The 27,575-nt window shown below is 38.1% G+C and overlaps 2 protein-coding genes across 8 annotated transcripts; one reads left to right on the top strand and one right to left on the bottom strand.

The window, feature by feature from the left end:
- Positions 1 to 13,043, bottom strand: sybu (syntabulin (syntaxin-interacting)). Of its 7 annotated transcripts, none has more exons than XM_067448278.1 (9): positions 12,794 to 13,043; positions 12,456 to 12,498; positions 9,080 to 9,134; positions 7,905 to 8,082; positions 7,479 to 7,676; positions 4,681 to 4,777; positions 4,046 to 4,195; positions 2,161 to 2,313; positions 1 to 1,787 (listed from the first exon to the last, which is right to left on the bottom strand). In XM_067448278.1, the coding sequence occupies exons 3-9, from the start codon at positions 9,101 to 9,103 to the stop codon at positions 641 to 643; spliced, it is 1,947 nt and encodes a 648-aa protein (XP_067304379.1). In that variant the 5' UTR covers positions 9,104 to 9,134; positions 12,456 to 12,498; positions 12,794 to 13,043; the 3' UTR covers positions 1 to 640. The 7 variants fall into 7 exon arrangements, with proteins under 7 accessions (XP_067304379.1, XP_067304377.1, XP_067304382.1 ...); XM_067448276.1 differs by having other exon boundaries at positions 2,161 to 2,316; positions 12,794 to 13,041; XM_067448281.1 differs by having other exon boundaries at positions 2,161 to 2,316; positions 9,087 to 9,134; positions 12,794 to 13,041.
- A 5,847-nt stretch (positions 13,044 to 18,890) lies between these two features.
- On the top strand, positions 18,891 to 24,805 carry gdf6a (growth differentiation factor 6a). The gene is made up of 2 exons (XM_067449578.1): positions 18,891 to 19,342; positions 22,755 to 24,805. Exons 1-2 carry the CDS (start codon positions 19,006 to 19,008, stop codon positions 23,636 to 23,638), a joined length of 1,221 nt encoding a protein of 406 aa, XP_067305679.1. The 5' UTR covers positions 18,891 to 19,005; the 3' UTR covers positions 23,639 to 24,805.
- Positions 24,806 to 27,575: the final 2,770 nt, after the last annotated feature.

Genomic DNA, 27,575 nt, shown 5'->3' with positions numbered 1-27,575 from the left:
GGGTTTTCCATGCTTTAATAATAAATATAATGATATACATCTCATATAAACAAAAATATTGCACATAGCTCAGGCACATAACAAGTGTTCGCTGTACTGTGGCAAGTGCTGCCTTTTGGGAAAATTTCAGTTTACAGAGCAACATGTAAAAGCTCTAACTCCAAGGAGAAAAATACAATTTCACTTAACACAAAACGCAGAACACGTTTAAGCTTTGGCAGAAGGTTTTAGTTCTTTCGGAACAAGTGACATTTTAACTACAACAAAAACAACGGTCAACTGACAGTCAACCCCTGCTGTCACTCCAAATGACTTCTATCAAAAGCTGGGAATAGCAGTCAGCAGAGAACAAGACTTGAGCAACATAACCACCTGCATGATCAGATTCTGCAAAAATAGTTTATAAATATATATACACACACACAAACATAAGGGCAATAAATAACAAAAAGACAAAACAAGTCCCTTTACATCCCCTTAAATTCATCCTTTGTGCTTCAGCTGGCAGAAATACAGTGCAAAGTAGGAATGTCATAACTAAACGGAAAATAAGTGTATATGCGTATCATCACAGGTGTGCAAAAACAATTTCTACTTGATGAAGTGTAAGTGCTCTTGTTGCAGATATGGGTGAGGGCTACTAAGTGTCTGGACCGTGAGAGACATGGCGGAGTGAGTGCAATCCCATAATGCAACAGCCTCTAATCAAAGCTACAATGTTGTACACTGGAGCCCCTCCGACCAAACCGTGCTGCGAGTAAAGCCACGCCACGGTGGGCAGCACGGGTGCTGCCACTGCAACCAGATCGACCAAGAAGTTGTTGCTCCAGTGGTTTTTCCCCACGACTGCCATGCTAGAGGTGTTCTTGGAATCATTCAGGTCGAAATTCAGCTCCTCCATGAACCGGGGACTCACTTCAGGCTCGGAAACGCACAGACCGGAATCACTAGGAGCGTTTTGGACATTGTTGGTGCAAACAAGGCCAACATCTTTGACTTCTTCGTCCTGTGCTTCAGGTACCTTCTTTATGGGTTTTTGTGCTTCAGGCAAGTCCTCAAACGTTTTGAGAACCTGTGCTGGTGGCAATTCCTGGGATTGGTGGGGAGAAGGAATAAGGAGTCCAGAGAAGCCGCCACCCTGGAGCTTCAGCAGCTGGAAGAGGAGAGCTTGGAGATCAGCGGTGTAGATCTCATCCGTCTGGACACCTTTATCTTCTGCAGCAAAGGGGTCGCAGGAGATGTACTCAACCGTGCTCTTTTCCGAGACACTCGGCTCCAAGGTGGACAGTCCTGGTTGGGGAATGACCTTGGGGCCACCGTCCTGGCTTGAATCGACCGCAGTGGACATGAGAACCTGCTCCAGAATCTCTGCTCTGTTGGCCATCTCATCATTGGCCAGAAGATCACTATCAGCCATCTCCTCCGCCGCTTGTTCCTCACCGTGTAGCTCCATCTCCAACTTGCCAGCGGATCTTTCCGGAGACTCACAGATAAAGTCCAACGTCGGCTCATCCTGTAAGCTGCAGCCATTCTGCGCCAACTCCATGCTGTGGAGCAAGGACTCCAGCTTCCTGTTTTGGATGTTTATGTCAATGAAGTACTTCTGGATGCCTTTGTCCTTCTCCATGAGGCTGTTCTTCATGGTTTCTACCACTTGACGCAGCTGCTTGATCTCTTTGCGTGCTTCTTTAAGAGCAAGCTGAGCTTCCACACGGTGACATTCCTCCTCTATCCAGTCCTCTCGCATACGCCCCATTTGGGACTTCAGCTCCTCAATCTCAGACTCCCTGTAACCCATCAATGTGATATCAGCGTTCGAATTGTGTCAGAGCTCTTAAGGGAGTTGTCATTTAAAAAAAAAAAAAAAATTACACATCTCAGTCGTTTCATTTTTAGTTGAATAACATGACCTCAATGCTGCCTTTTCTGGTAGTTTTACTAGAACATAATGCAGTAACTACTAACTAACATTACCTGAATATCTGGTAGTGTGTTTTAAACAACTGTTCCAAGGTAAACACAGGGATTGGTATAGTAATGTATGTATACAAACAATCATAAATGAACGAAAACTGGGTATGGAATGGAAAATTTGTTCCTAAGGGAATCCCCTCCCTTTTCCCATCAATTTATATAATATATATCAAAGCAGAGTCTTACCGGTCACAAACGGTGTTCTGCGAGTCTCTGAGCTTGGTCGTGAGGTGTCGTATGGCTACCTCTTTCTGCTGTAGAGGGGTAAGGTACTGCTCTGGATTGGGAGGCTTGATGCCATGATTGTCTCCGCAGGAATGGTAGCGCACAGGCATGGTTCTTCTGAAAGTTAAAAAAAACATGTTTACCTTTATAATATGTGATGCAGCATGGGAATATGAAAGCTAGAGCTTAAGTAATTAACTACATGACCTGTTGTGTCTGTATCCAGTTACTCTTTACATCCAAATCGGTCAAGATTTTTAAAATGAAAAACGCCAGGGCATACATTACACAAGTCACCACAGCTAACTTTATTTGGTCAAATAAATTTAGTTTACATCAGTGGTTCTCAACTTGTGGGTGACACAGATATGGACTGCAGGACTGTTCAAGGGTGCGTTTCCCGTATACCGACGTAACGCGTTGCTTAAAGGAATAGTTCACCCAAAAATTTAAATTCTGTCATTATTTACCTCGTCGTTCCAAAACTTTATGATTTTTTTTCTCCTCCTGATATTTTAAAGAATATGTTTAAATAACACACACACACACACACACACACACACACACACACACACACACACACACACACACACACACACACACACACAGTTTGGTTACCGACATTCTTTAAAAATATCTTATTTTGTGTTCAGCAGAACAAAGAAATTCATACAGGTTTGGAACAACTTGAGGGTGAAAAAAAATGACAATTTTCTTTTTTTGGGTACACTATTCCTATCATAGTACAGTGCATTGTTTTACCATGAATTATGGACATAGCATCTGAGGACTAATTATCATTTTTTTCTCAATCCTTTTTCTTTATTTTTAGATTTAATCATAGGCTCAAAGCACATGCACACTTTAAAAATGGCACTTTAATTCTCATAAAATAAAAAATCTGTGTGTATGCATGTGTGTATATATATATATATATATATATATATATATATATATATATATATATATATATATATATATATATATATATATATATATATATATATATTTATATATTTATTTATTTATTTATTTATTTATTTATTTATATATATATATATATATATATATATATATATATATATATATATATATATATATATATATATATATATATATATATATATATATATATATATATATATATATATATATATATATATATATATATATATATATATATATATATATATATATATATATTTATTATATTAAATTAAGAACATTTCTTTTATGACAAACAATTTTAGTATTGTCACCATTTGATCTAGATAGAAAGCAAGAATCATTGGCCCTGTTAGCTGCCAACAAGGCTAGAGGCACAATCTCCTAGCAACCTGCTATGTTGCTTTGAAGTCAAATTTGCATCCGAGCCAGAGACGGAACAACAGAAGAACAAACAAGGACTCTTGAGAAGCCCAGGCATTACAGAGCGCACACATTCTGTGCTTGGATAAGAAAAGGAGCAAAATGGAGAATGTATGTTATAAAAATATAATAAAAAGGAATCTACATACAGGATAAACCCAAATCATTCCTTCCCACCATGTCAAAAAGAACTTGCCACTGAAAAACACTTTACTCCTATCAGCCAGACAACGGATTTGCTGTCTGCGTGGGCTAAATGAGAGCAGACAATTTTGCCAAAATCCCCTCAAAGCCTCGCTGAGCCAAACCGTGACCAATCTAATCCTTTATTCTGTGAAGAGTTTGAGGACACGATAACACTATGTTGCCTGCACCCTGTGTAGAATATATTGGCGACTACTATAGTATGTTCTAAACTTCCTGTCGGGTACTCAGCCTCCTGTCTGTCCGTTTGTTGGTTTCTGCCTCTGGTCCATACCTTCTTGTAGAGCTGGAGTTGCTACTGCTGTTGGTGACGGAAGGGGCTTTGGGGGGAGTCCTGTATGGGGCATAAAGCTCTGCATCACGAGGGACAGTGGGGCTTCCGGCGGGCTTGAACACAGGCATGCTCCTGATTTGAGGCCCACGGCTGAGGGAGATCAGAGCAAGCAAATAGGACAGGACAGTGTCATGATAGGAAAGGCACATAGGCTACGTTTAGAATACAAAAAAAAAAAAACACCATGCAACTCTAAGAATACTTGGAATCTATTGTTAACCTACTACACATTTGCCAAAAAATGCATCACGCTTAATTTGAACTTCCACTTTACGCCATTTACTGAATACAACATGCATGCAATGAGATCAGGTGACAACTGCACAGTTGTGCAAATATATATATATATATATATATATATATATATTTTTTTTTTTTTTTAATAATATAATGTTTAAAATGGTGACAAACCATTTTAAACATTATATTATTTAAAAAAAAATTTTTTTGTTTGACCCATGCATCATGCAAAATTATGAAATCTTACAGAAAAGAACATATAAAAATCAAACAAAAACAAATATCAGCTACCTTGTATTAGGCTTCAGCTACATAAAATGAAGCATAAACCATACCTGCGAGAAGATGGGATCTTCCCTGTGGAGCTGGGCAGTTTTTCACGTGTCTTGTAGCTTCCAGTGCTGCTAGATGAGCTGAAATCTGTCTCACTGACTACAGTGGGTAGCAATGGAGATCAAAAGTTTAAAGTTTCCTTTAAAAAGACTATAACATCAGCTAAACTTATCCATTCAAGGGTATCCAAAAAGACATGGTGGAAGTAAAGACTTCAAACCAGACTAATGCACAGCCCAAGCACGTTTCCTATTAGCATATTTCCAGTAGCCAGATCAAAGAGGCTTGTCAGAGGATATAGGGTTACACACTTCTGTGATGAGCATTGTCTGCTTCCATTATGGAAGAACTAAAGCTTGGAAAGTCAAAGACTGAATCTTTCAGTACCAGAGGAAAACTTTTCATTGGATTTCTCTCAGACTTTTATGCAAGCTTGAATATAAACTTTTTGGCTAGTTAGCATTAGCACTTAAACCACCATTTCTGCTTTGACAGCCATTCAAAAGTAATGTATTCGATCTTGCAAGCAACATACTAATTGCAAGCATTTCATTATGTTTTAGGTTTTACCAGTGACTTTTCTTCCCTTAGGCAAAGCCTAGCATATGATATTCTTATATTTTCCCTGTTTACTGCAATGAGATCTAATATTTGATTACGTACTTCCATTAACGTCCATGAAGTGGAAAAGCCAACAGATAACTTGGAACTATATTAGGCATCCTTGTATCAGATCAATACGTTTCAGATAATGCAGTATATTTTGCAGAAAAAAAACTACTGCCTTCACATACTATTTGAAGTTTCCTACTTCCCACTTCTGAAGTCGTAATTATGAGCTAATCACATAAAAAAATTGACTTGAGAGGGTGTTCATGTCCAATTTGTTTTAACTAGGAAACTAGTATTTACCATAATTCCAATAGCACGTGAAGGCAGCATAAGCATTAAAATCTAAAAGAGGTGACTGAAAGGCAAATATATGCTAAATTTGGGGTACGATAATTAAAGATCTTGTTTTTTTCCAAAAATATACACACCTGAGAAGCATCTCTTTCCTTTTGACAAAACCATGATAAAGTGTACTTTTTTTAAATGTGCTAACTATCTACCGAACAAACCAAACAATTGTGACAAACTCACTAACAATCACAAAATTGTGCAGTTGCTCAACAGGAATCAAGTTCAAATGCTGTGAATACTCACAAGCAGTGGGAGGAGCCAACTACTTTTAATTGCACTGATTGGCCATCTACAAGCCAACCAATCAGTGGCCTCTATGAGACAGGGTAATCAAGTTAATGGCACCTGCTGCCATAGATATCCATAATAAAGGCTAGATGTCTTTAGGCGGAGTCACCATCGTCATCACCGGCGGCCATCTTGTCACAGGCAAGCTTTCTGTCGGGCTCTGGGCGGGGAACCTGATGTAAGGTGATCGATCTGTACGAACATAAATACTCTTATCTCACTAAAATCTTGACAGATTTACAAATGGTTTGATTTCTTACAAATGTTATTAACATGGCTACAAATCTGGATGCTTTAACACGTTGAAATTGCAGCTTTTCGTTTCGCTAAACGACTTAATTGTGCAGCTTGTGTAAAAAAACCCCAATATTCTAGCCGCTATAACTCTGGGCCAGTACTTCACATAATTATTCTGCTTGTTTCCTAAGAATCTACAGGGTCTCAGCTTTCTAAAGAGGTAAGGCATTTGATGGTAGGCAAATTTAGGTGGGAAAAGTGATCTCTGAAGTAGGCACAGTGAAATGTAGGGGGGAAAATCCTAGTAAATTGCGTTTTTGAAGTTAAAATAAACTTAGTTTGCATGTTTTTTTTTTAAATACAAATAATTGTATTATAATAGTGATATTCTTATTATAAAGTGTGTGTGTGTGTGTGTATATATATATATATATATATATAATATAATATTTTTTCACAGTTTTAGTAGCCTATATATTGATTTAACATAAATACCTTGTGTGTGTGTGTGTGTGTATATTCATTGCACCTATCTGTTCTTTTCAATGTTACTTTCATATTGAATTCCATGGCTACTCTCTAAAAAATGCTGGGTTAAAAACAACCCAAGTTGGGTTGAAAATGCACCAACCCAACAATTGAGTTGTTTTAACCCAATAGTTGAGTTGTTTTAACCCAGTGGTTGGGTTAAATGTTGCTTAAGACAACCCAATTGCTGGATAAGAACAACTCAACCATTGGGTAAAAACAACCCAATTGTTGGGTGGGTGCATTTTCAACCCAACTTGGGTTGTTTTTAACCCAGCATTTTTTAGAGTGTATAATTATTCATAAGTATGTAGTGGCATAACTACATCTCTGGCGTCAAACGAAACTGTTTGAAAAACGGTTGAAATTTGAGCAACTTATGGTTATTAAAAAGTACATGCAACATTAAACACACTGTTACGAGTGAGCAAGCTGCCTGTGACAAGATGGCCGCAAGTTGCGGACGGCGACCTCCATTGGCCAACAGCGCACATGAGACATCTAGCCTTTATTATGGATATCTATGCCTGCTGCTTCCTGGAGTGTGTTGCCTCCAATTATTTATGTTTTCAAGAAAAGTCCTAAGAGAAACCCAGCCTCAAGGGCAAAAGAAACCAGGAGAAAGATAGGAGAACTGCATGTGTTTTCATGTTCGTACTTGCACACCCCAGTGGACATGCAGCTTGCACACAGGTTGATATGGAGGTCCTTGTGCTAGTCGTGGTTGTTTATGTGACTACATTTAGATTATAAAAAGTAGCTAATATTGTATAAATAAAATTACCTTTGTGCATGATGGAGGCAGGCTTCTCTCGCTTGTGCTTCTGTGTGGGTGCTCTCCACTCGGCCACTACGTTCATCCGAACTCTCTTCACTTTGACCTTGCGCTCTCCCAGAGAGGGTGAACCCTGTGGGCTGTTGTCAGAGCCTGAGCGGGTCTTGGTTGGCGATGCACATTGACTGCTTGGGCATCCGGTATCATCTGGGAAGACATAACCAAGTGAAAATGCTACTTCCCAATGATGTAACACCCACTTAAAGGTTATGCTAGTGTCCTTTTCCTTATCAGAGAAGTCAAATGCACTAGGACATCAACATACAAAATAAATCATACAGCAAATAATGACATATGTGTATACTAGGCTACATTAAACTTGGAATAAAATTCCCAAGTATCCTATCAGGATCCTATCATCCACATGTGGCCTACCGGAGAACAGGCTGTTTGGACTGATGGTTCTTTTCGAGTGCTGGGAGCTAATGTCAAAATCCTTGCTCTCCTCTTCTGACAATGGCACGTTGGATGCCGATGACTCCTTTGCTTTAGTACGCAAGGGGTGGAGGACAAATCGAGGGATACGGCTACGCATGCTTCCCTTTTCCTTCACCTGCAGGAAATGGAATATTGACAACTGGTGGTGTGATTCGATTACATAGAGACAAGAAATATACAGTCAGACTTGAGGTGAGTTATTTAGCCTATTTTAAAGCTGATATTGAGCTCAGTTATGCTTGCGTCATTAAAGGGGTAGTACACCCAAAACATTGCCATGTATTTACTCAAGTTATTCCAAACCTGTATGGATTTCTTTGTTCTGCTAAACACAAAGGAAGATATTTGGAAGAATGTTCGTAACCAAGCAGATCTCGGCTAGCCTTAAAATCTAGACGCACCCTAGCGGCAGCAAATCTACTTTGCAGCCAAGGTAGTCTAGCAACTCTCCGTTGGATTGTGAGCTGGAAAAACCAAACTATGGTCAGGCCAATCACATTGTGTAGTTGGTGGGCGGGCTTAACATAATAACAGCAGAGTTGCGAATGGCGGTCTTTTAAATCGGATTTGGCCGTGACTCTGGAAGACTTGGAGTTAAGCTTTTCTTTGAGAAAAGAACAAAGGACGGCACTGAAATCTTTCTTAAGAAGGGAAGATGTGTTCAGAGTTTTGCAGACCTGATACGGCGAAAGTTAAATCTGTCAACTAGCTCCGCTTCACCTTCATCTTTGCTCTGGTTGGTTGTAGCACTATCCTATCGCGTGCAGAGGAATTTGAAAGACAACCGTTTATCCCGCCCCTCAGATTGAGCCCTGCCAACGGTGAGTTCCCAGACCAAACATCTTGATGTGGATCTGGCTTGTTAGGCTAGATCTCGAAAGCCATTGACTACAATAGTAGGGGGGAAATACTATGGTAATCAATGGCTGCCAAGATCTGCTTGGTTACAAACATTCTTCCAACTACCTTCCTTTGAATGTTCATTTTTGGGTGAACTATCTCTTTAAAGTTATTTCAGTATGCAATGTAAGTTTTGCATGCATGCCGCTTGTCTTGCTGAAAAGGAAAATGTGTTTAGACAAAAATTATTTAAATTTAAGATGGCAAAGCACCTCATACATCTGCAAAGGTCCCATTCTTCTTAAATAGAAAATACTTCAAGTAAAACTGCAAAAAAGGAAACAGATTGCTTGAGCATAACGTAATGGTATGACAAACAAACTAGAAAAAAAGAAAGATAATGGTGTACAAAATTAGGTCATAACACATAATGCTGTTTTAACCCATTTTATCAATGGCTCTATAAAAAGAATAGCTTATACGGCTGAAATTCAGCAGGGTAAAGTATGATTCATGGGGGGTGGGGTGGGGGTGGGGGGGGTCTCTCTTTCTCATCAGTTTCAGCCACCCGCTAAATCTAAATTAATTTCACAAGTACTTGGCCTGCATGAACTCTTATTCTAAATTAAACTAACCCAGTACTCTTTTAACAGCTTTAACATGATTCATTTGATGGTCAGTGAATTTACAGAGTGTTATGTAAAAGGCTTTGCACTTTGAGAAGGAAGTAATATGGTCAAATTAATCCTTGTCCGTTTTGAGAGATGAAAAAACCCAACCCTTCTGGTTAACTTATTTAACTGCTTTGGGTGTTCCCGATCTGCTCATAACTAACAGACCAAAGCCCAGCAGCTGAATAATTTAATAAAATATATCATGCTTGATTGACTATGGCGTCATTTCCTGTTGTTAGTGGAGTAAGTTTTGTGCAAATCTTTTTTTGATGTTGGTTATATAAGAGTTGGAGTTGCTTTCAATGCGGATGATGTAACTGACCCCTTAAGGTTCTTATTCGTTGCATAGCTGTGTTCCTGCCTCTTTCAATTTTCTATCCGGATGCCATGTTTCATTACAAAAGAAGTCAAAGCACAACCTTTATGTAAGTTTCCCATTACACTCAGATATTCTTTTAAATTATGCATGTATTATGCAAGTTTTGAAAAAATGTTATACTTCATTTAAAAAAAAAAATAAAAAAAAAAAAAAAAAATATATATATATATATATATATATATATATATATATATATATATATATATATAATGTACACTAGTCAGTAAGTTTTTCGGTAACACTTTACTTAAAGAAACACCCCACAGTTTTTAGAAATAGGATTTATTCAACTTCTTTCTTATATTTTGATATGTGGGCAAATGCATTTTTGTCTCAAATGCATTTAGTTTGGCAGGGTCGCCACTAGCTTAGCTTAGCATAATGAATGGAATCCTATGTTGCCAGCTAGCATGTCCCGAGTAAAAGTGATCCCCCCTCCCCCCGACCTAACTAATTTTTGTGGCCTGCGTATTCACAACAAGTACAAATTGTGATGCATATTTAGACTAGGCGATTTCCTAGGCAGATATTGATTTATTATACTATATTATGGGGATGCACATGAAGCACTGCTACTTGGGCACAGAGATCACGCAACACATTGCGAAAGCTCAACAGCCAGAGTATGTGAGCAGTGATATCTCTGTATCGCTTTAATTAGGTGGGTGTTTTTTTTTTTTGGATCACTTTTACTCTGGACATGCTAGCTGGCAACATAGGATTCCATTCATTATGCTATGATAAGCTATAGTGGCGACCCTGCCAAACTAAAACTAAATGTAGGAAAGAAGTTGAATAAGCCCTATTTCTAAAAACTGTGGAGTGTTACTTTAAAGCCTTTATGTATAATGCATATAAAAGTAATTTGAATGCATTAATTATTGCTTTGAATGTGTATTATAATGCATTGTATGGTCTCATAAATAACTTTATTGAACACATCATTAGAAAGTATGGCGCCTTAAAACACATGACAAACAACCCATTTCAGAATCTGCAAATATTATAATGCATTTGAACTTTGGTTAGTCATTTTTGAAAATATATAATGCATTATAACGGACATTATTTATATTTGTATAATGCATTTTATATAAGGGCTTTAAGTAAAGTTTTTTTCCTGAAAGAAATTAATACTTCTCTTGAACTTAATTCTCCTTAATACTTCCTAATACTTCTTTTGAACCTTATAATTATCAAAGACTCCTGAAAAACTGTTATCACGGTTGCATAATATTACTAAGCAGCACACCTGTTTTCATCTGATAATGATACAATGTTTTCTTGAGCACCAAATCAGCATATTAGTATGATTTCTGAAGGATGATGTGACAGTGGAGTAATGATGCTGAAAATTCGGCTTTGCAATCACAAGAATACATTACGTTTTAAATATATTAAAATAGTTTAATAACAATATTACTGTTTGATCAAATAAATGTATGCAGCCTTGGTGAGCATCTTAAGTGTTGATATTTTTCCCTCATTCATTCAATTAGCTACAATTCGTCTGACTGTCAAATTGCCACTCATGGGAGCTAGAGTGTTCTCTTTTGGAGCCCAAATCAGAGCCTTAGCAACAGAACCTAGCAACAAAGACCTGGCAACACAGAAAAACGAAGTCTTTAAAGAAGCCAGATAGTGGTCAGTGACATTAGGCGGCCCTAATTGATGCCTTGTGTCAGGACAAGAAGCTTAGAGTTTTTACCCCATGTAAGCCTAATAGTTTCAGCCTAACACTGTTACTGATGCAATCTCTGTTAAATCACCATCCATCATATGAAAATGGCATGACTGGCTTGAGGTGATAAACAAGAGTGAAGTCACAGAGTTAGAGGTTGTATATTTGTTGCATCACAACAGCTTATGTAATGTAATGCTCATATTTAATTAAGAAGAATGACTTCATACATAAAACATGATAGCACAAATCAGCATCATATTGTTCTTTAGCCTTTAAAAAAAAGACTGTAGTTATTTCTGATAGGCAGATATATAAGTAAACAGACTGTCCTCTGGCTAAATAAAGTTAACACAATACATTAGCATTGAGACACTTTAAATCGGTTGCCTCAGCACCAGTGACTCCTCATTCTGTCATTAGTCCACTAAAGCAATGATGACTCCATGTTAATGGAGACAGAGAGTAATGTGCACAAATGCATTTGCTACTGGCTTTGAGTGCTTTCTCTGCTTACTGGTTTCAGTGTTGCCATTTGAGCTTGACTACAGAAGACGGTGTCTATACAGGCTGACAGTGTACATAAGCATACAAGTACAAATTTCAGCAATTCCTTTTCTCTAGTTGCTTCTCTATTCCCTAAAATCTACACACAGCATTCCATACATTTTTAACTGACTAGGATGTGTGCAGTAGACTTGGAATATATATATATATATATATATATATATATATATATATATATATATATATATATATATATAAACCTTTTTACTTCCTAACACTTTTATAGTGTCTTGCAGAGTCCTGGGAAACTACGTATTTTGTCTTTCCAGTTTCCCACAAAGGAGAGATGTTTCATAATTTTAGCTTGGAAAAATGAATCTCAATTAAAAAAGTCGATTGACAGTTACCTGATTGACAAACGTTGACGCTTCTGCCCAACCTAAAAAGCAACTATGCAAAAAAACAAAACAAAAATACGATTTAGTAAAAGTAGAAAAGTAATCTTTAATTTTCCTATTCCTATTGTGTCTTCAAAGTAAACATGAATGCGTTAAACAATAGCAGCGTTATTCAGATAGAGCAAACGTGTTGAATTGAGGCTTCCGTACAAATGCCGTTTTCGAATTAAAAATTTGCTAGCCTATCAAGTAATATAGACTATAACATTATTTTCCTTAATACCGTATGTTTGTTTAAAAAACGCTATGGAAAACAACAGTGTGACGCAGTAAGTAAATACACTTGCCTCGTGATGGTCTGGACGGACTCCTGTGAGTGAGAGTGAAGGATGCGCAGCTCCGTATCCCTTCAAAACAACACAATGCGCGCTCTCGGTCCTCAGCTCTTGTTTTAATCTGATGTGAAGGACTCTCAGCCTCTGTCTGCGAGAGAAGCCAGATTATTCCACACGGCACATCTCAATGCATCAGTGTGTGTGCTCAAGCAGAAGAGACTGAGGACACTGACATCGCCAGTACGACGTAAATGTTCCAAGTGTGTTATGTAACGAGTAGCAAGAATTAACCCGTACGTAGCCGAGTGAGATTTAACAAGTGGGTTTTATTGACGTGCACGGTAGACTAGCTAGCCTACTGTGACAGTAGTCATTTGCCTGAAGCTTAGTCAAAAGTGACTAGAAGTCCCCTTGTTTTAGGGTAGTGATTCTTAATTGATTAATCCAATTGGGTTTGAATTGCAACCTTTTATTTAGCCACACCTCATGGTGTGTTTTATTCTTTCCGCCGGTTTCACAGACGAGACTAAAGTTAGTCCCAGCTATAAAATGTCAGCCGAACTTAGTCCCGCCCACAACATTTTTAGGTCGGGCAGTTCGGTCTGGCCTTGCTCCATAGAGGAGTAATTATCCCCGAACAGAAACTGTTCGGACCAATGAAATCATCAGGGCGGGCTTTAGATAATGATGGACAGATGATCAACAGTAACGTAATCATGCACGTCATCAAAGGGGCTTGGATTATATTTTTTCGAATAAATGGAGAGCTTGCTTGTATATGCATTCACCTTCTAGCCTAGAAATCTAGACGCACCCTAGCGGCAGCAAATCTGCCCGCGAGGGTCGTCTAGCAACTCTCAATACCCTTCTGAGCTGTATTCCCCTAACTCTTGCCGGGCCAATCACATCGTGTATAGAGTCGGTGGGCGGGGCCATAATGATGGCGGCCGTGTTGCGTTTGCGTGCTTCTAGTAAACACAGAAACTGGCGAACGGCGGTCTTTCGAATCAGCTTTGACCGCGACTCTGGAAGTCTTGGAGTTAAGCTTTTCTCTGAGAAAATACTGTAGTGCTGTGGATGGGCCTGATGTGTTGCATTTGTTTTGTCTTGTCCAGAGAGTAATTGGAATTAGATGCAGATGCCATGGGACATGAGCTACTTTTTGTAGATGAGGCCGGTTTTAACCTCAGTAAAACCAGGAGACGTGGCAGGAACATTATTGGATACCGTACCATCATCAATGTCCCAGGACAACGTGGTGGTAACATAACCATGTGTGCAGCTATAAGCCAAAATGGTGTTGTTCACCATCATGCAACCATAGGCCCATACAACACTGCACACATTATTGCATTCCTGGACACCTTACATGACATGCTCACTGTTTAGAGACCAGAGCTTACCCGATATGCCATCATATGGGACAATGTTAGTTTCCATAGGGCTGCTTTGGTCCACAACTGGTTTGCAGACCACCCATTCTTCATGGCACTCAACCTCCCTCCATACTCTCCATTCTTAAATCCCATCGAGGAGTTCTTCTCTGCCTGGCGCTGGAAAGTGTACGAGCGTCATCCTCATCAACAGGTAGCCCTTTTACAGGCATTGGAGGAGGCATGTGGAGATACTGACCAGGCATCATGTCAGGCCTGGATACAGCATTCAAGGAGATATTTTCCCCGGTGCCTTGGACTGGAGGATATCGCATGCGATGTGGACAAAATGTTATGGCCGGACCCAGAAAGACGACATGATGTAGGCTGATTGATTTTTTGTGTGTGTGTGTGTGTGAAATTACTATTTTGTGTTCTGATTTTGTCTTGGTTTTGATGAGCGTGAATAAACACCAATACTAGAAGTTTGGATCCTTGTATGTTTACATGACACTATGACAAAAGTATGACCTCAAATTGACATTTGCACACAGAGAAAGCAAAAGCCAGATGTGTTTTGTATTCATACCATCAGTGTGTGGTTGGCACATTGTGTGCTTAATAGATGATGACTTGTGTTTACTGTTTGATACAAAAACACAATTTTTATGAAGGTGTGAAGAGTTTATCTAGCTGTGTTCGCTTTTGCAAGAGAACTACAATGTTTTGATAATTGGGTGAAAGGTTTTCTTATTTGTGTGTAGAGTTTTGCAAAAATAGCCAATAGTTACAAAAAATGTCCTTAAGCAATCAGAAAAAACTGTAAATCAGGTCCATTCTTCCTTATCCTTATAAATCCAGAATAAAATTGTTTAGAAGTCTCGCCTGCTGCAAAGTGCCCATGCTTCTTACAAGTTTTTTTGGGGGGATTGCTTACACACTAAAATTAAAAGTAGTTCACTATTAGCAAAACATTACACTCAATCAGCCCATATTTGCACAACTATAAGCACATTGTCAACCTCACACTTGTTGCAAAACTCTATGCACAGTGATTTGCAAAACACTAAGTGAATTTTATTAACTAATTTCGGGAGGAGCACTAACAGATAATTAAACAACGGAGCCGTCAGCTAATCAAACCTAATTAACAAGGGGAGCACGGCAGATAATTAAACCTAATTGAACACAGGTGGAGCATGGTAAGCTAATCAATCTGATCAACGATAGGAGATGTACTTATACTACAGATTTACCTCCTCTCGTTGACCATTTTTATTTTAGCATCCCTCCACCACCCCATCTCCTCACTTCAATTTAATAAACTCTCATTAGATGCCATCACAATCCATAAAACATTACAGTCTAGTTATAGAGTATCTTTATCACGGGGGGGGGGGGGGGGGGGATACTCTGGGTTCGGGCAAAAATCTGAGCCCGAAGCCCTCCCCTGGACAGCACGCCAAATACGCATAATCTTCACTCTATTTAATTTGATGTAAGTGGGAACTCGTGAAACACACTTAACATACATCACACAAAAAGCTATCATAAACTCACTTTCTTGCAATACCAAAGCACTGAATGTCAAATTACCACACCGTCCAAACAATTGGTTCAACACAGCCATCAGGTGTGCAAACACTTGTTCGCTTAATTGTAGACACACCGATCAGGTGTATAAGCACTATAAAAAACAGCCGGTGAGGTCATTAGTCTTCAAGCACAATGGAAAGAGCCAGAGAAAGAGTAAGATGAGGAGGAGAACGAGGAGGACAAGGAGGACAAAGAGGAGGCCTGGGACCAGATGGAGGTAGCAGCAATGCAAGGATGGATTCGTCATTCAAGACGTTTCTTAAGTGTCTTGCTAATGACAACATTCTCTGGCCAGATCCAGCTAGGAGTTTTTTTATAATAATTTTTTATTTATTTATTATTATTATTATTATTATTATTTTTTTTTTTTTTACAGTATTGCAGAACAATACATAAAGTGACATTTTGTTACAGTATCATAAATGTCCATGTCAACATTTTGGTCGTGTTGAAATAAATGAGTTTCTTCAGTCTGCAACATTGGTCTTGTGTAGTGTTTGGTGGATTTATATTATATTTGTATACTTTGATGATGGTAGCCTACTGTAATCATATGAGTAAAAGTGATAAAAGTGTTTTAGGTTTATCACAGCAGAGTGTACCTCGTGCAAACAGAGTATAGTAATGCGAAACGTGTGTGCTTCATATGCAAAGTGTGGTTTTTAAACAGAAGTGTATAGTTTTTACAAGAGTGTTTAATTATGCAAAGGATCTGTAGCGTTTGGCTAATTGGGTGTGTGGTTGTGCTAATTGTGTGTAGTGTTTCCAAAAAAAAAAAAAAAACTCAATGTTGACTGGCCTGGGCTGCTGGGACACCATCTAAGATGAGAATTAAGATGTTGACTTTCGGTAGGCTATAGGATTCATGTGTGAGTAGCTCTGCTGACAGTAGACTGAGCGCGGTGAGGAGGCGTCGGCTCTCCATGGTGCTGAAGTCAACTCACCAGACGAGCGTGAATTCAGTGAGAGTCCGCGTCATTCTCCACATGGGATTCTCCGTGTTATCGCAGGCCGAGTGAGTAACTTCCGAAGTATATGTCTGCACATTGATCGAACACAAAATAAATGATTTAGATTCTTCATTTTAAAACAAAAAAAAAAACGTTGTTTTAGGCAATCAGTTAACTTTTCTTAATGTAACAAATTAATGATAGGCTACTCAAGCAAACACGTGACTTATTGAATAAATAGCCTACTTTATCTGCTGTTTGTCATATGAAGGGCGCGCAATAATAATAATATGGTGTTTCACTACCCTCTGCTGGTAGAAATAGAACGACAAGTGGCGTTTGACTGTTTATATGATTAAAATAAACCCCCAATACTAGATCGAGTAGTCTGATGCATTTGGTTTCTTTCCTAGTGTTAAATAAAAATAAAGAAAACCTTTGGGGGAAAGTGGTCTCTTTATACAAATATGTAAAAGGTTTCGTATAATTTATTATTGTGTTTTAGGAAAAATAATGAAACGGTAATGTGATGTGATGGCAGACATGCTGAACTGGACATGTGACGTCAACAACGAATATAGCCTACCGTTTTTTGTCTAAAACTCTTACTTGTTACATTCTCGCTTAATTTTTCCATAATTGTTTACATCTTTTCCTGTTTAATGACACATTATATTCTGTCAACAATGGTGCATGAAAATTCAGATAAAATGATTTAAAATTACCTAAGTAGCCTACGTGACAGTTGTCTCCCCTGTAGCCTATGTGTCTGACCACACTTGTTGTGTTAGCTCTAAAAATGCTATGAAGTTTAAGTCGACCTATAGGACTAACTGAACGTGAATTTTGCAGGTTTCATTCAGAGGCTTGTAATTCAGAGGCAAAATTGTAACATTGTAGCGATGGATAACCGCAAGGAGGCAGTGCAGCGCAAGGGAACGGGGCATTTGAACCCGGCGAATTAACCGAGTGTCTTACTGCTGGGTATTCTGAGGAAAGAGGTGAGACGACTAGTTACAATAAATTCTTTCAGCTTCAGGACTTTAACATATGCAGAGGCAAGACTATCTGGAAATAAATCTGACCATAGATTTTAACAGAGTTGCGTTCACGTTGAAGATACAACTTCCAACAGGTCGAAGTTATTTAGCTACTAAGTTATTATGGACTTACACTTTACAACAATATATTCTCACACGACCTGCAAATAAGTTCTCCATTTCTCCATTTCATACTAATGGTACTGATTTATTAAGCAACTTCTCTTTGTACGGGACTGGTGCAGTTCTTCGCCAGACAATGTGCCCAGCAGTGATCCCTTTTAGCCGGTGCAATAGATCTGTGAATATTTTTGCCGACCTGTTAACCTCTGTCAACATGTTAGTCTACTTGGAAGACCTGGCATCCTGTTGCGTTGCCTGGTGCAGAGACAGAGAGTAGCCTATGACTCCTGAGACCGAGCAATTTTATGTCCTATATAGCAATTTTTTGTCCATCATATTTTGTTAATTTATAAGGTGACCAAACATGTCACTGTTTTAAGCAGATATATATATATATATATATATATATATATATATATATATATATATATATATATATATATATATATATATATATATATATATATATATATATATATATATATCTATCTATCTATCTATCTATCTATCTATCTATCTATCTATCTATCTATCTATCTATCTATCTATCTATATATCTATCCATCTATCCATCTATCTATCTATCTATCTATCTATCTATCTATCTATCTATCTATCTATCTATCTATCTATCTATCTATCTATCTATCTATCTATCATTAATGAAAAGCATAATTACATTTTAAATACATTAATGATATGAAATTATTAAAGTACATTCATTATAATATTTATTCTTCATATTTTTATATCGCTATTATTTAGCCTATATATAATAAACATAATAGTAATAATAATGCTGAGGACTACAAGCCTACTACTATTTTTAAAAATATATTTTTATTTATTTATTTTTATAGCAAATATTAAAATGACATAGGCCTACAAAAAACAACAACTCGGAAGGTTTTCAGAGAGTCTGGAGAAGTTCTCCAATAAATACAGGAGCTTCTGTGTAGTGGGCGTGACTCTGAGTGAGTGTGTCAGCCTCGGACTCTTGAGCGCACTTCACTTGAGACACGCAACACGGATCTCGCGCTTTTCGCGTTCGTGAAGAAAAAAAAAAAAAACACAGACCAAAAAAATCCCCGGCTTCACTGGGAGACACGGCTCGGCTTCACTTTTGGGGGGACAGTAACACCATGGATGCCTTAAGAGCAGTCGCCTTATACACGCTCTTCATTTTCCTTTGGAGTTTACCGTGCTGCCAGTCAGCTGCGCTTCTATCGCAGAAAAGGAGCAAGGGTGCCAGGAGCGCGCATGATGGACAAAGGTCACCCAAATTTCTCAAAGAGATTCTCGCATCCTCCCCGGGCGCGAGTCGTCGGGATGATTTAAAGGACCCGGTTGTGCCTCACGACTACATGATCTCTATATATAGGACTTACTCCGCCGCTGAAAAACTGGGACTCAATGCAAGTTTTTTCCGCTCTTCAAAGTCTGCAAATACCATAACGAGTTTTGTAGACAGGGGAAAAGGTTTGTTTTGTTTTATTCCCTTGTCCATGCATTATCTGAATTATGCACTCTAGCGTTTTTTAGTCTTTATTAAGCATTATTCTTACTTGAAATCTTGATTCTAATAATCGTTTAAAAATGATGTATATGCTTTAAACTCTTCTGTTCTAAAGAAAAAGAAAAAGAAAAAAAGCATCTGAAATTGACCTGGATTATTGTTAAAGGGAAAACGAGATCTTCCGTTTAAACTGGATGAATTATTTTCAGAGGTTGTTAATGGTTTGGTAATCGCTCATCCTGCTTGGGCCGCAATTTAATGGTCAGCACGACCTCATATTTTTGGCTAGTATAAAGTTATATTGGCTTTACATTGACCCTAAGGTAACATGCCAATAAAACACTAATTGGTGCGTTTTCTAAATGAAGGCAATAAATCATTCCCTTTACATTCTCGCGTGCAAGCAGTCCGAGCGGTTCTCATGAGGAAAAATTGCAGCTACATACGCATATAATATATGAATACAAACTGTACTGAAATGTTATATTTTTATTCCTACAATACAAATTAAATAGTTTCTTTTTCCTTTTAAAAGTAAAAAAAAAACCTTGCAATCCAGCTACTCCACAATTCCTTTTTTATTGAACAATAATGTGCGTAAAAGTTGCACTTAAATTAATATGTCCTTGCTACAAAGTAATTGTGTGAACTTTGTGGCGATAAACGAACACATGCAACAAAAAGAGGAAGGCGCAAACATTGTACTTTTCGTTTGCAGATATAAACGCGTACGCCGAAAGAAGAGAAGCGCACTGATTTGATGAAAAAAGCTTCACTTTCCTCACTGATTTTGATTTGATGTGTCATTGGCTATGACCCTTCACTGGACCCTCTGAGGGTTGCTTTGCATCAAACCGCTGATTGGAGTATTTGAACTGGGTGATCTAATTGAGTGTCCATGTCATAACATATCAAACACTGTCTATTCTCCCGTAATGAACTAGTTCAGCCAGTGGCACATGACCAAAAGAGGAGAGCAAAAACTGGAGAGGACCTTACGTCTATTCAAGTTAGGAGAATTGTTACTTTATGGAGATTTTGCTGACTTTATAACATTCAAATGATGGATAGTTTGGTGCATTACGCGGGGTTACGGATCAAAACGTTTTTCATAAGCACCTTAAAGCGCTGTAGAAATAGGTGTGTAACATTTACCCTCAGTGCTTAATGCAAAACCAAACTGTTCCAGTTGCCTGGCTGCACTACAGTGTATTGGCTATATGCGCCATGCGCGTCATTCGCTGCTGAATGTCATCAAGAATCATTTCCACTCAAGCGCCGTTCAATTATGATAAGGCGGTAATCTTTTTTGTGTAACAGGAAGGAATTTCCTCCAAAACAGATAAGACATTTCCCCAAATTTTAGATCGTTATGGTTGCAAGATCAGACAAGAACAAACGGAATGTATGAAAATTACTTTTGGCACTTGTAAGTAACTCATTAAAACGCAGATGGTGCCCCGGTAGCCACAGCAAGAGAAGTCTCTCTCTCTCTCTCTCTCTCTCTCTCTCTCTCTCTCTCTCTCTCTCTCTCTCTCTCTCTCTCTCTCTCTCTCTCTCTCTCTCTCTCTCTCTCTCTCTCATCCTACAGATTGAAATTATTGGACAAGAATGTTCATTGATTAAAAGCGATTTGTACATTTATGTTCGTGGCTAAACTTGTCTCAGTTATGTTTAGGCCGTCGCATAAACTCGTCCAACTCTTGCTGCATGCAATTGCATTTTATATGCGCAATAATCACTTTTGAACCCGTTTGTTTTTGGCAGAAGGGATGAAATATAAGAGGGGTGCATTTCAACGGGGTGGGAGGGAATTCAGAACTGTTAATTATTTGGTGACCTTGTATTCGATTTGTTTGAGGTCTTATAAAAACGCTAATGTGGACCATACGTGCATAGGGACGAACACAAACCTTTAATTGTAACAATTTGACAAGTATACGCCTGGCCAAAAATGTCATACTATAACCTGTTTGTTTAATTTTCGATTTCTTTGTTCTAAATGCTCATTTAAAAGGAGTTTTTAGGTTTTGATTTTAACTGCAGTGGGTTTATTTAGTATTCCCGAACATTAAAAAGCAATCGGCTCTCGAACTGCCCAATTAAAATTAGTCTGGTGTTATTCAAAATTATGCACGTATTTGTCTGGCATTTTTGTTCAGACAAAATTATATCTGCGCCCCAGGCGTATTTGGAGCGATAATAGTCTAACAGTTCAACTAAATTTCTTACATACACAAGCCCACGTGAATGCAGATAAATGCTTCTCGTTTGGTCCGTCAGAGAGATAAAAGGCGGTGATAAAGTGCGACTAGGCCTCTGGATTCCTGAAGGGGAAAGAATGCATTAATTGTGCATTGTTCAACACGTACAGTATGCCGCTTTGTGTCTGGCGCACCCCCCCCCCCCCACACACACTATGGCTACCAGATCTCTCTTATTTGTGTTATCACCTGTACATGTTTATGACAAAACTATTTTGCAAACAGTTAATATCTATTAGACAGGAATAATGACCACACACACACACACACACACACACACACACACACACACACACACACACACACACACACACACACACACACACACACACACACACACACACACATATATATATATATATATATATATATATATATATATATATATATATATATATATATATATATATATATATATATATAAAGCAAAGTTTTTAAAACAAAAAGATGGTTTAAAAACTTTGGTGCTTCATAGAACTCAGATTTGATCTGAAGAACTGGTAAAGTACAACCAAGAACTTTTTTGAATCCCCAAACGACTAAATTTATCGAAAAAAACATTTCTTCTCGAGGGTCGTGTGCTGAACCGTGCTACACCTGAAGAACGGAGGGGAAACAAAAGTTTTTCTCCTCTGACCTTACAAAATATTTGTCAACAAATTTGTAGGCTACTGCTGATATTTTTTTCTCTCCTTGATTTTCTCCTTGATTTTTGATTTCGTGTGAGTTTGTCTCACATTCCAACTCAAATAAAGCTGACAATAAGGAGTTTTAGAATGTGAGTCAACAAAGTAATTATTTAACAATCCATCTTCTATTTATTTTTATGCCACGCTACATTTGAATATAAACTCAATAATTTAAAATGTTGCATGCTTGCTACGGTTACCCAACATTTTAGCAAAACAAAAGTATAATATTTATCTCAAATGCATTGCATTTTCAATATCTTTTTTTTTAAATGAGCTATTTGCTCTCCGCTGTTCATTTTGTTCAACAAAGACTAGAAGAAAGCCGAAAATAAGGCTTTTTAGGTTTTACCTGACCCCTTTATGAGAAAGTGAGTCACTCTAAGTGAATCTGACTGCAATTATTTCTCTTTATCTTGCAGACGATCTCACGCTCTCTCCTTTGCGAAGACAAACGTATCTGTTTGATGTCTCAACTCTCTCAGACAAAGAGGAGCTGGTCGGTGCTGAATTAAGGATATTTCGCAAAGCGCCCGGGGATGTTCAACCGTCTCCATCAGGCGTCTACAACATTCATTTACTCTCATGTCGATCAGAGAGGCCACTGGCTTCCAGATCTATTGATCTTCAGGATTCCCGAAAAGCGGAGTGGGAGGTTCTGGACGTTTGGGGGATTTTTAAAAATAGGCATCAAGGGAATCAGCTCTGTCTCCAGCTCAAGGTTACGCACGGCAAATCTGACACTGAAATCGACCTAAATCAACTGGGGTTCCGCCGGCACGGCCGAACGCAGCAAGAAAGGGCCATTTTGGTGGTCTACACGCGGTCTAGGAAGAGAGAAAACCTGTTTAATGAGATGAAAGAGAAGATCAAGTCTCGCGGAGACCATGAGGAGGAGGAGGAGGAGAGCGCGCTGCAGTTTAAAGCGCGGCGCAGACGGAGAACTGCGCTCAACAATCGCCACGGGAAAAGACATGGCAAAAAGTCCAAATCGAGATGCAGCAAAAAGGCACTGCATGTTAATTTCAAAGAGCTGGGATGGGACGACTGGATCATCGCTCCCCTGGATTACGAAGCCTACCACTGCGAGGGCGTGTGCGACTTCCCATTGAGGTCGCACCTGGAGCCGACCAACCACGCCATCATTCAGACGCTTATGAACTCCATGGACCCCAACAGCACGCCACCGAGCTGTTGCGTCCCCACAAAACTCAGTCCCATCAGTATACTATACATAGACTCCGGCAACAACGTCGTGTACAAACAGTACGAGGACATGGTGGTCGAACAGTGTGGCTGTAGGTAGCGAATCACACACGAGGGTTTGGCACCAAGGCAAAACAAAACTTGAACGATGCGCAAAGACGCGCTTGAGCTGCCCAATCTGCGCATTTTCACCTATGCAAAAGGGATTCTTCATCAGAAACATTTTGACATTTTAAACTGTCTCCACCGGCCACTGCTCATAGTTGTGCCAAGAACGCGTGTATAGTTTTTTCTAGACTTGGAACAAAATCTTGTTTTAGGCGATTCGGCGTCATTTTTCCTTACACACGCTGGGGTTCTTATTTTTTTGTAATTACGTGCCCACAAACCACACATATTTCTATAACGATTCGTCCCTCGGTCGAGGCAGATAGAAGAAACGCCAGATTTATCGCATAACCGTCTGGACAGGATTCACTGAGGATTGTGTTACACCATTATCTGTGCGGACTCAGAAGAATGTGGAGACGGGCACCTGTTCAAACTCTTCTGTTAGTTATACTGTATGGTAAGATGCTGTATGGTATATGGATATGAATGAGCAAAACGCAGTGCCCTGCAAACGCTTTTTTACGATCACCGGTGCGTAATCGAGCCATATTCAGTTTTGGGGGGCAAAGGTGAATGTACCAAACACTAAATACGGCGTAAAGCGATTCTGCTTCATCCCTGCAGCGAGAAAGAAAGAGACTGATTGATGCTTTCGGAGGAGCATCGGACAACTGATTTTTGAAGTGCCTGGACGTTTTACTGTAGGGAAAAATCCAAAACAAATGTCATTTTGTACTTTCAGAGAAGTAAAAAAGAACAGAAAATGGAGATCCATCAACGTTTGCATCTTTACAAAATGCACTTCAGCAACTGTCCAAGTAGTCTGGAAGGAGCGTTTTTTCCCCCCTCGACCTATTGACTGACAAGGAGGGAAAAAAGAGACTCGCAAGCGAGATTATATTTAAATGCACATTAGCTTTGAATGCACTGTTGTTCATTATTTGAGCTGTAAATATTTGTAAAGTAAAACCTAAAGTGCAACGTATGAAGGAATGCAAAACCGCATTTCTTTGTTAATGTACATTTATAAATGCACTCAAATCGCTATAATTTCTATTCTATAATTATTTTATTATTTGTGATGTACAGAGTTCCATGATAATCGTGTATTTCTTACGCAGATAAAACAAAATTAATTTAAAATGTTTTCATTATTGCTGAGGGTGGAAATACCATTATCGATGTCTACCTCATAATTGCATAGAATATACGTTCTGAGGTGCATTCAGCTAGAGTTTAAGGTTTTTCCCAAATATATATATATATATAAATACAGTATATCAATGGATAATACTATATCCACACTATTACTGTACTAATAAAAGGAATAAATGCACTTTGTGTGGTGCCAGTGACTCCCCAGATCCATTTAAATCTTTTGTCTTTCAAAAAACATTTTGGATGATGTATTTAACTACATGTCAAGCTTTTCTCTTATTTAGTTCCAGTTGGTCTACCAGAAGGATCAACTCTCTCTATATATGTATAGAGAAAGATATCTCCCCAGATATCTTAAAATATTTGAAGTATATGAATGGAATGTGATGCCACTAACCGGCAACATTTTTGTTTTAAAATGGTTTAATCTAGTCTGCAAAATTACACATAGATTGGGGTTAAATAATTGTCCCGGGACACTGGAGATTATGACCTGCAGCAGCTGTTGAGAACCATGTTTCAAATCCTGATTCCTGTAAACTTCACGTTGGCTTCTATCCTTTTGAATGATATGGTTTTTAACCACACAAATATGGTGTCAATATTCTTTGGAAAAACTCAATATCTATACCAAATTAGATTAAACACATCACTGACATTACTTTTTTCTGAGTTTGGGGCCCGAGCAGATTTTAGAGTTTTTGTTGTTATTTTCCATTTCATTTCAAGTTTCACACGGCGTTAGAATGCTACTTTCAGCCCTGTGTGAAGTCTGACTGTTTTCACTCAGCAGCTTCTTTTCATGTGTCCATCTTTTGTTTCCATTCTCCTGACAGTTCCTCTTGTGAGATGATCCAGCTCTTCACCTGATCTGTTTCACGTTTTTATTAGCCCTCGGACAGTTTTAAAACCCCATGAGAGTTCTGTGGCTTGTTTTCACGGTGCATTATTAGCAGAGTTTTTATCCTCGCATACGTTTCTGCTCCAATAATCAGCTCCGCGTAATGGTGCTAATATGTGGCAGGGTAATGCCTCGCACAGTCACCTCTCAGTGTTGAAACATGTGGACCACAGAGATTTAAGGAAATACATCTCCAGTGTGGATCCGAGTGTATGAGCAACAGGCTGTTTTTCAATGAATTAGCTGTCCCCAGGTCAAGTTTTCTTAACACTGTAATGTTTCCCAATCTGCAGATGAAAAGGTTGAAGGATGGGATTGCTTCCATATAGGCATCAGCCTTGGCCTGGAAGCAATTAGGAAATTGCTTTGAAATGCTATATGTTGTCCAGACTCTGTTACAGTATCATGCCACTCTACACATGTTTGTTCAAGGAAGGGGAAAAAAGATGCTAATGTGCCCTTTAGCTGTCTATGCGAATGACACTTACGATGATAATGTCTTTCAGAATGAGGATGGAGACAGCATGTGCAGTGTCAGGTGGGATCTCATCAGCCATTACAGGTCCTTTTAAGAACTGTTTAAAAAGCTGGGTAAAAACACAGGAACTCATCCTGCAAGTCCAACCATCTTCCTGGTACTTTACAATAGGTTCAGTTTCAGCATTAGTTCATTCATTAATCCGGGTTTAAATATACATTCAAAAGAACAACATTTTAATTGATTTGAAATAGATTTTTTTGTAACAAAGTATAAAATTCTTTACAGTCTGTTTTGATTAATTGAATGCATCCCTGCTGAACAAAAGTATTCGCTTCAATAAAATGACATTGATTTAGGTAACACTTTATGGTTACGCTTAATTTTACAGTGCCCTTGTTACATATGTCACATGCTTACCATTGTAATAAAAGTAAATTATGCATAATTAACCCTAATCCTACCATAACCCTATGTAGTTCATTGATATTACTCAGTACTTAAAAATATAATTACAAATAACAATGACACCTTAAAATAAAGTGCAACCATAAAGTGTTACCTAAATTAATTCAATATTATTAGTGTAATGATATATTTTTAAGTACTGAGTAATATTAATGACCTACATGCACTTAGGGTTAGGGTAGGTTTAGGCTTTGGGTGAGGGTTAATTATGCATAATTTACTGTTATTACTATGAGTAAGTACATGTAATGAAAAAAGGACACTGCAAAAAAAAGTGTTATTCACTTTAGTTTAAGGTGACACAGTTACGTTACTTAATGTACTTACTATAGTAATAACAGTAAATTACGCATAATTACAAGTCACCAACCCTAAACCAAACCCTAACCGTACCTCTAAAGAAAGTACATGTAGTTAAATAATATTACTTAGTACTTCTTTGACAATGTACCTCACCTTAAAATAAAGTGTAACCTCAACCTAATAAAAAAGAAAAAGAAATGCTGCCCCCAAATTTCGGTAAATAAATGATGCCTTTATTCATACTATACTATATAGTGCACATATAAATATATATAGCCTATATATTAGCACATTATTTTATTCTGATCCACAGCAAATATATCTAGTATTTGTGCCTTTATACACAATCTTTAATCAGTGCTGTCCACAATAAACCATTTGTGTAATCCACATATATATATATATATATATATATATATATATATATATATAAGCCTTAAAGTTCTGCATAATTAAGGGCTAATATATATTAGAATTAAAATATTATAAATGTATTATGTCTATATTTACTGTATGTCGAAATTAACATTAACCAAGATTAATAATTAGTAACGTTACCATCTTCATTTATGGATTACACAAATGGTTTATTGTGGACAGCACTGATTAAAGATTGCG

Source organism: Pseudorasbora parva, chromosome 7 (genome assembly GCF_024679245.1).
Source record: "Pseudorasbora parva isolate DD20220531a chromosome 7, ASM2467924v1, whole genome shotgun sequence".
Classification (NCBI taxonomy): Eukaryota; Metazoa; Chordata; class Actinopteri; order Cypriniformes; family Gobionidae; genus Pseudorasbora; species Pseudorasbora parva.
The sequence above is the reverse complement of the archived record's forward strand: the minus strand, read 5'-3'. Positions and strand labels throughout refer to the sequence as shown.

Coding starts and splice junctions, on each gene's coding strand:
- sybu (XM_067448276.1), bottom strand. CDS start 9,103: ATGGGACCTTTGCAGATGTATGAG. Junction 7,677..7,904: donor TCCAAACAGCCTGTTCTCCG/GTAGGCCACATG, acceptor ATGTCTTCCCAG/ATGATACCGGATGCCCAAGC. Junction 4,778..7,478: donor TGCCTCCATCATGCACAAAG/GTAATTTTATTT, acceptor TACCCACTGTAG/TCAGTGAGACAGATTTCAGC.
- gdf6a (XM_067449578.1), top strand. CDS start 19,006: ATGGATGCCTTAAGAGCAGTCGCCTTATACACGCTCTTCATTTTCCTT. Junction 19,343..22,754: donor TTTTGTAGACAGGGGAAAAG/GTTTGTTTTGTT, acceptor TTTATCTTGCAG/ACGATCTCACGCTCTCTCCT.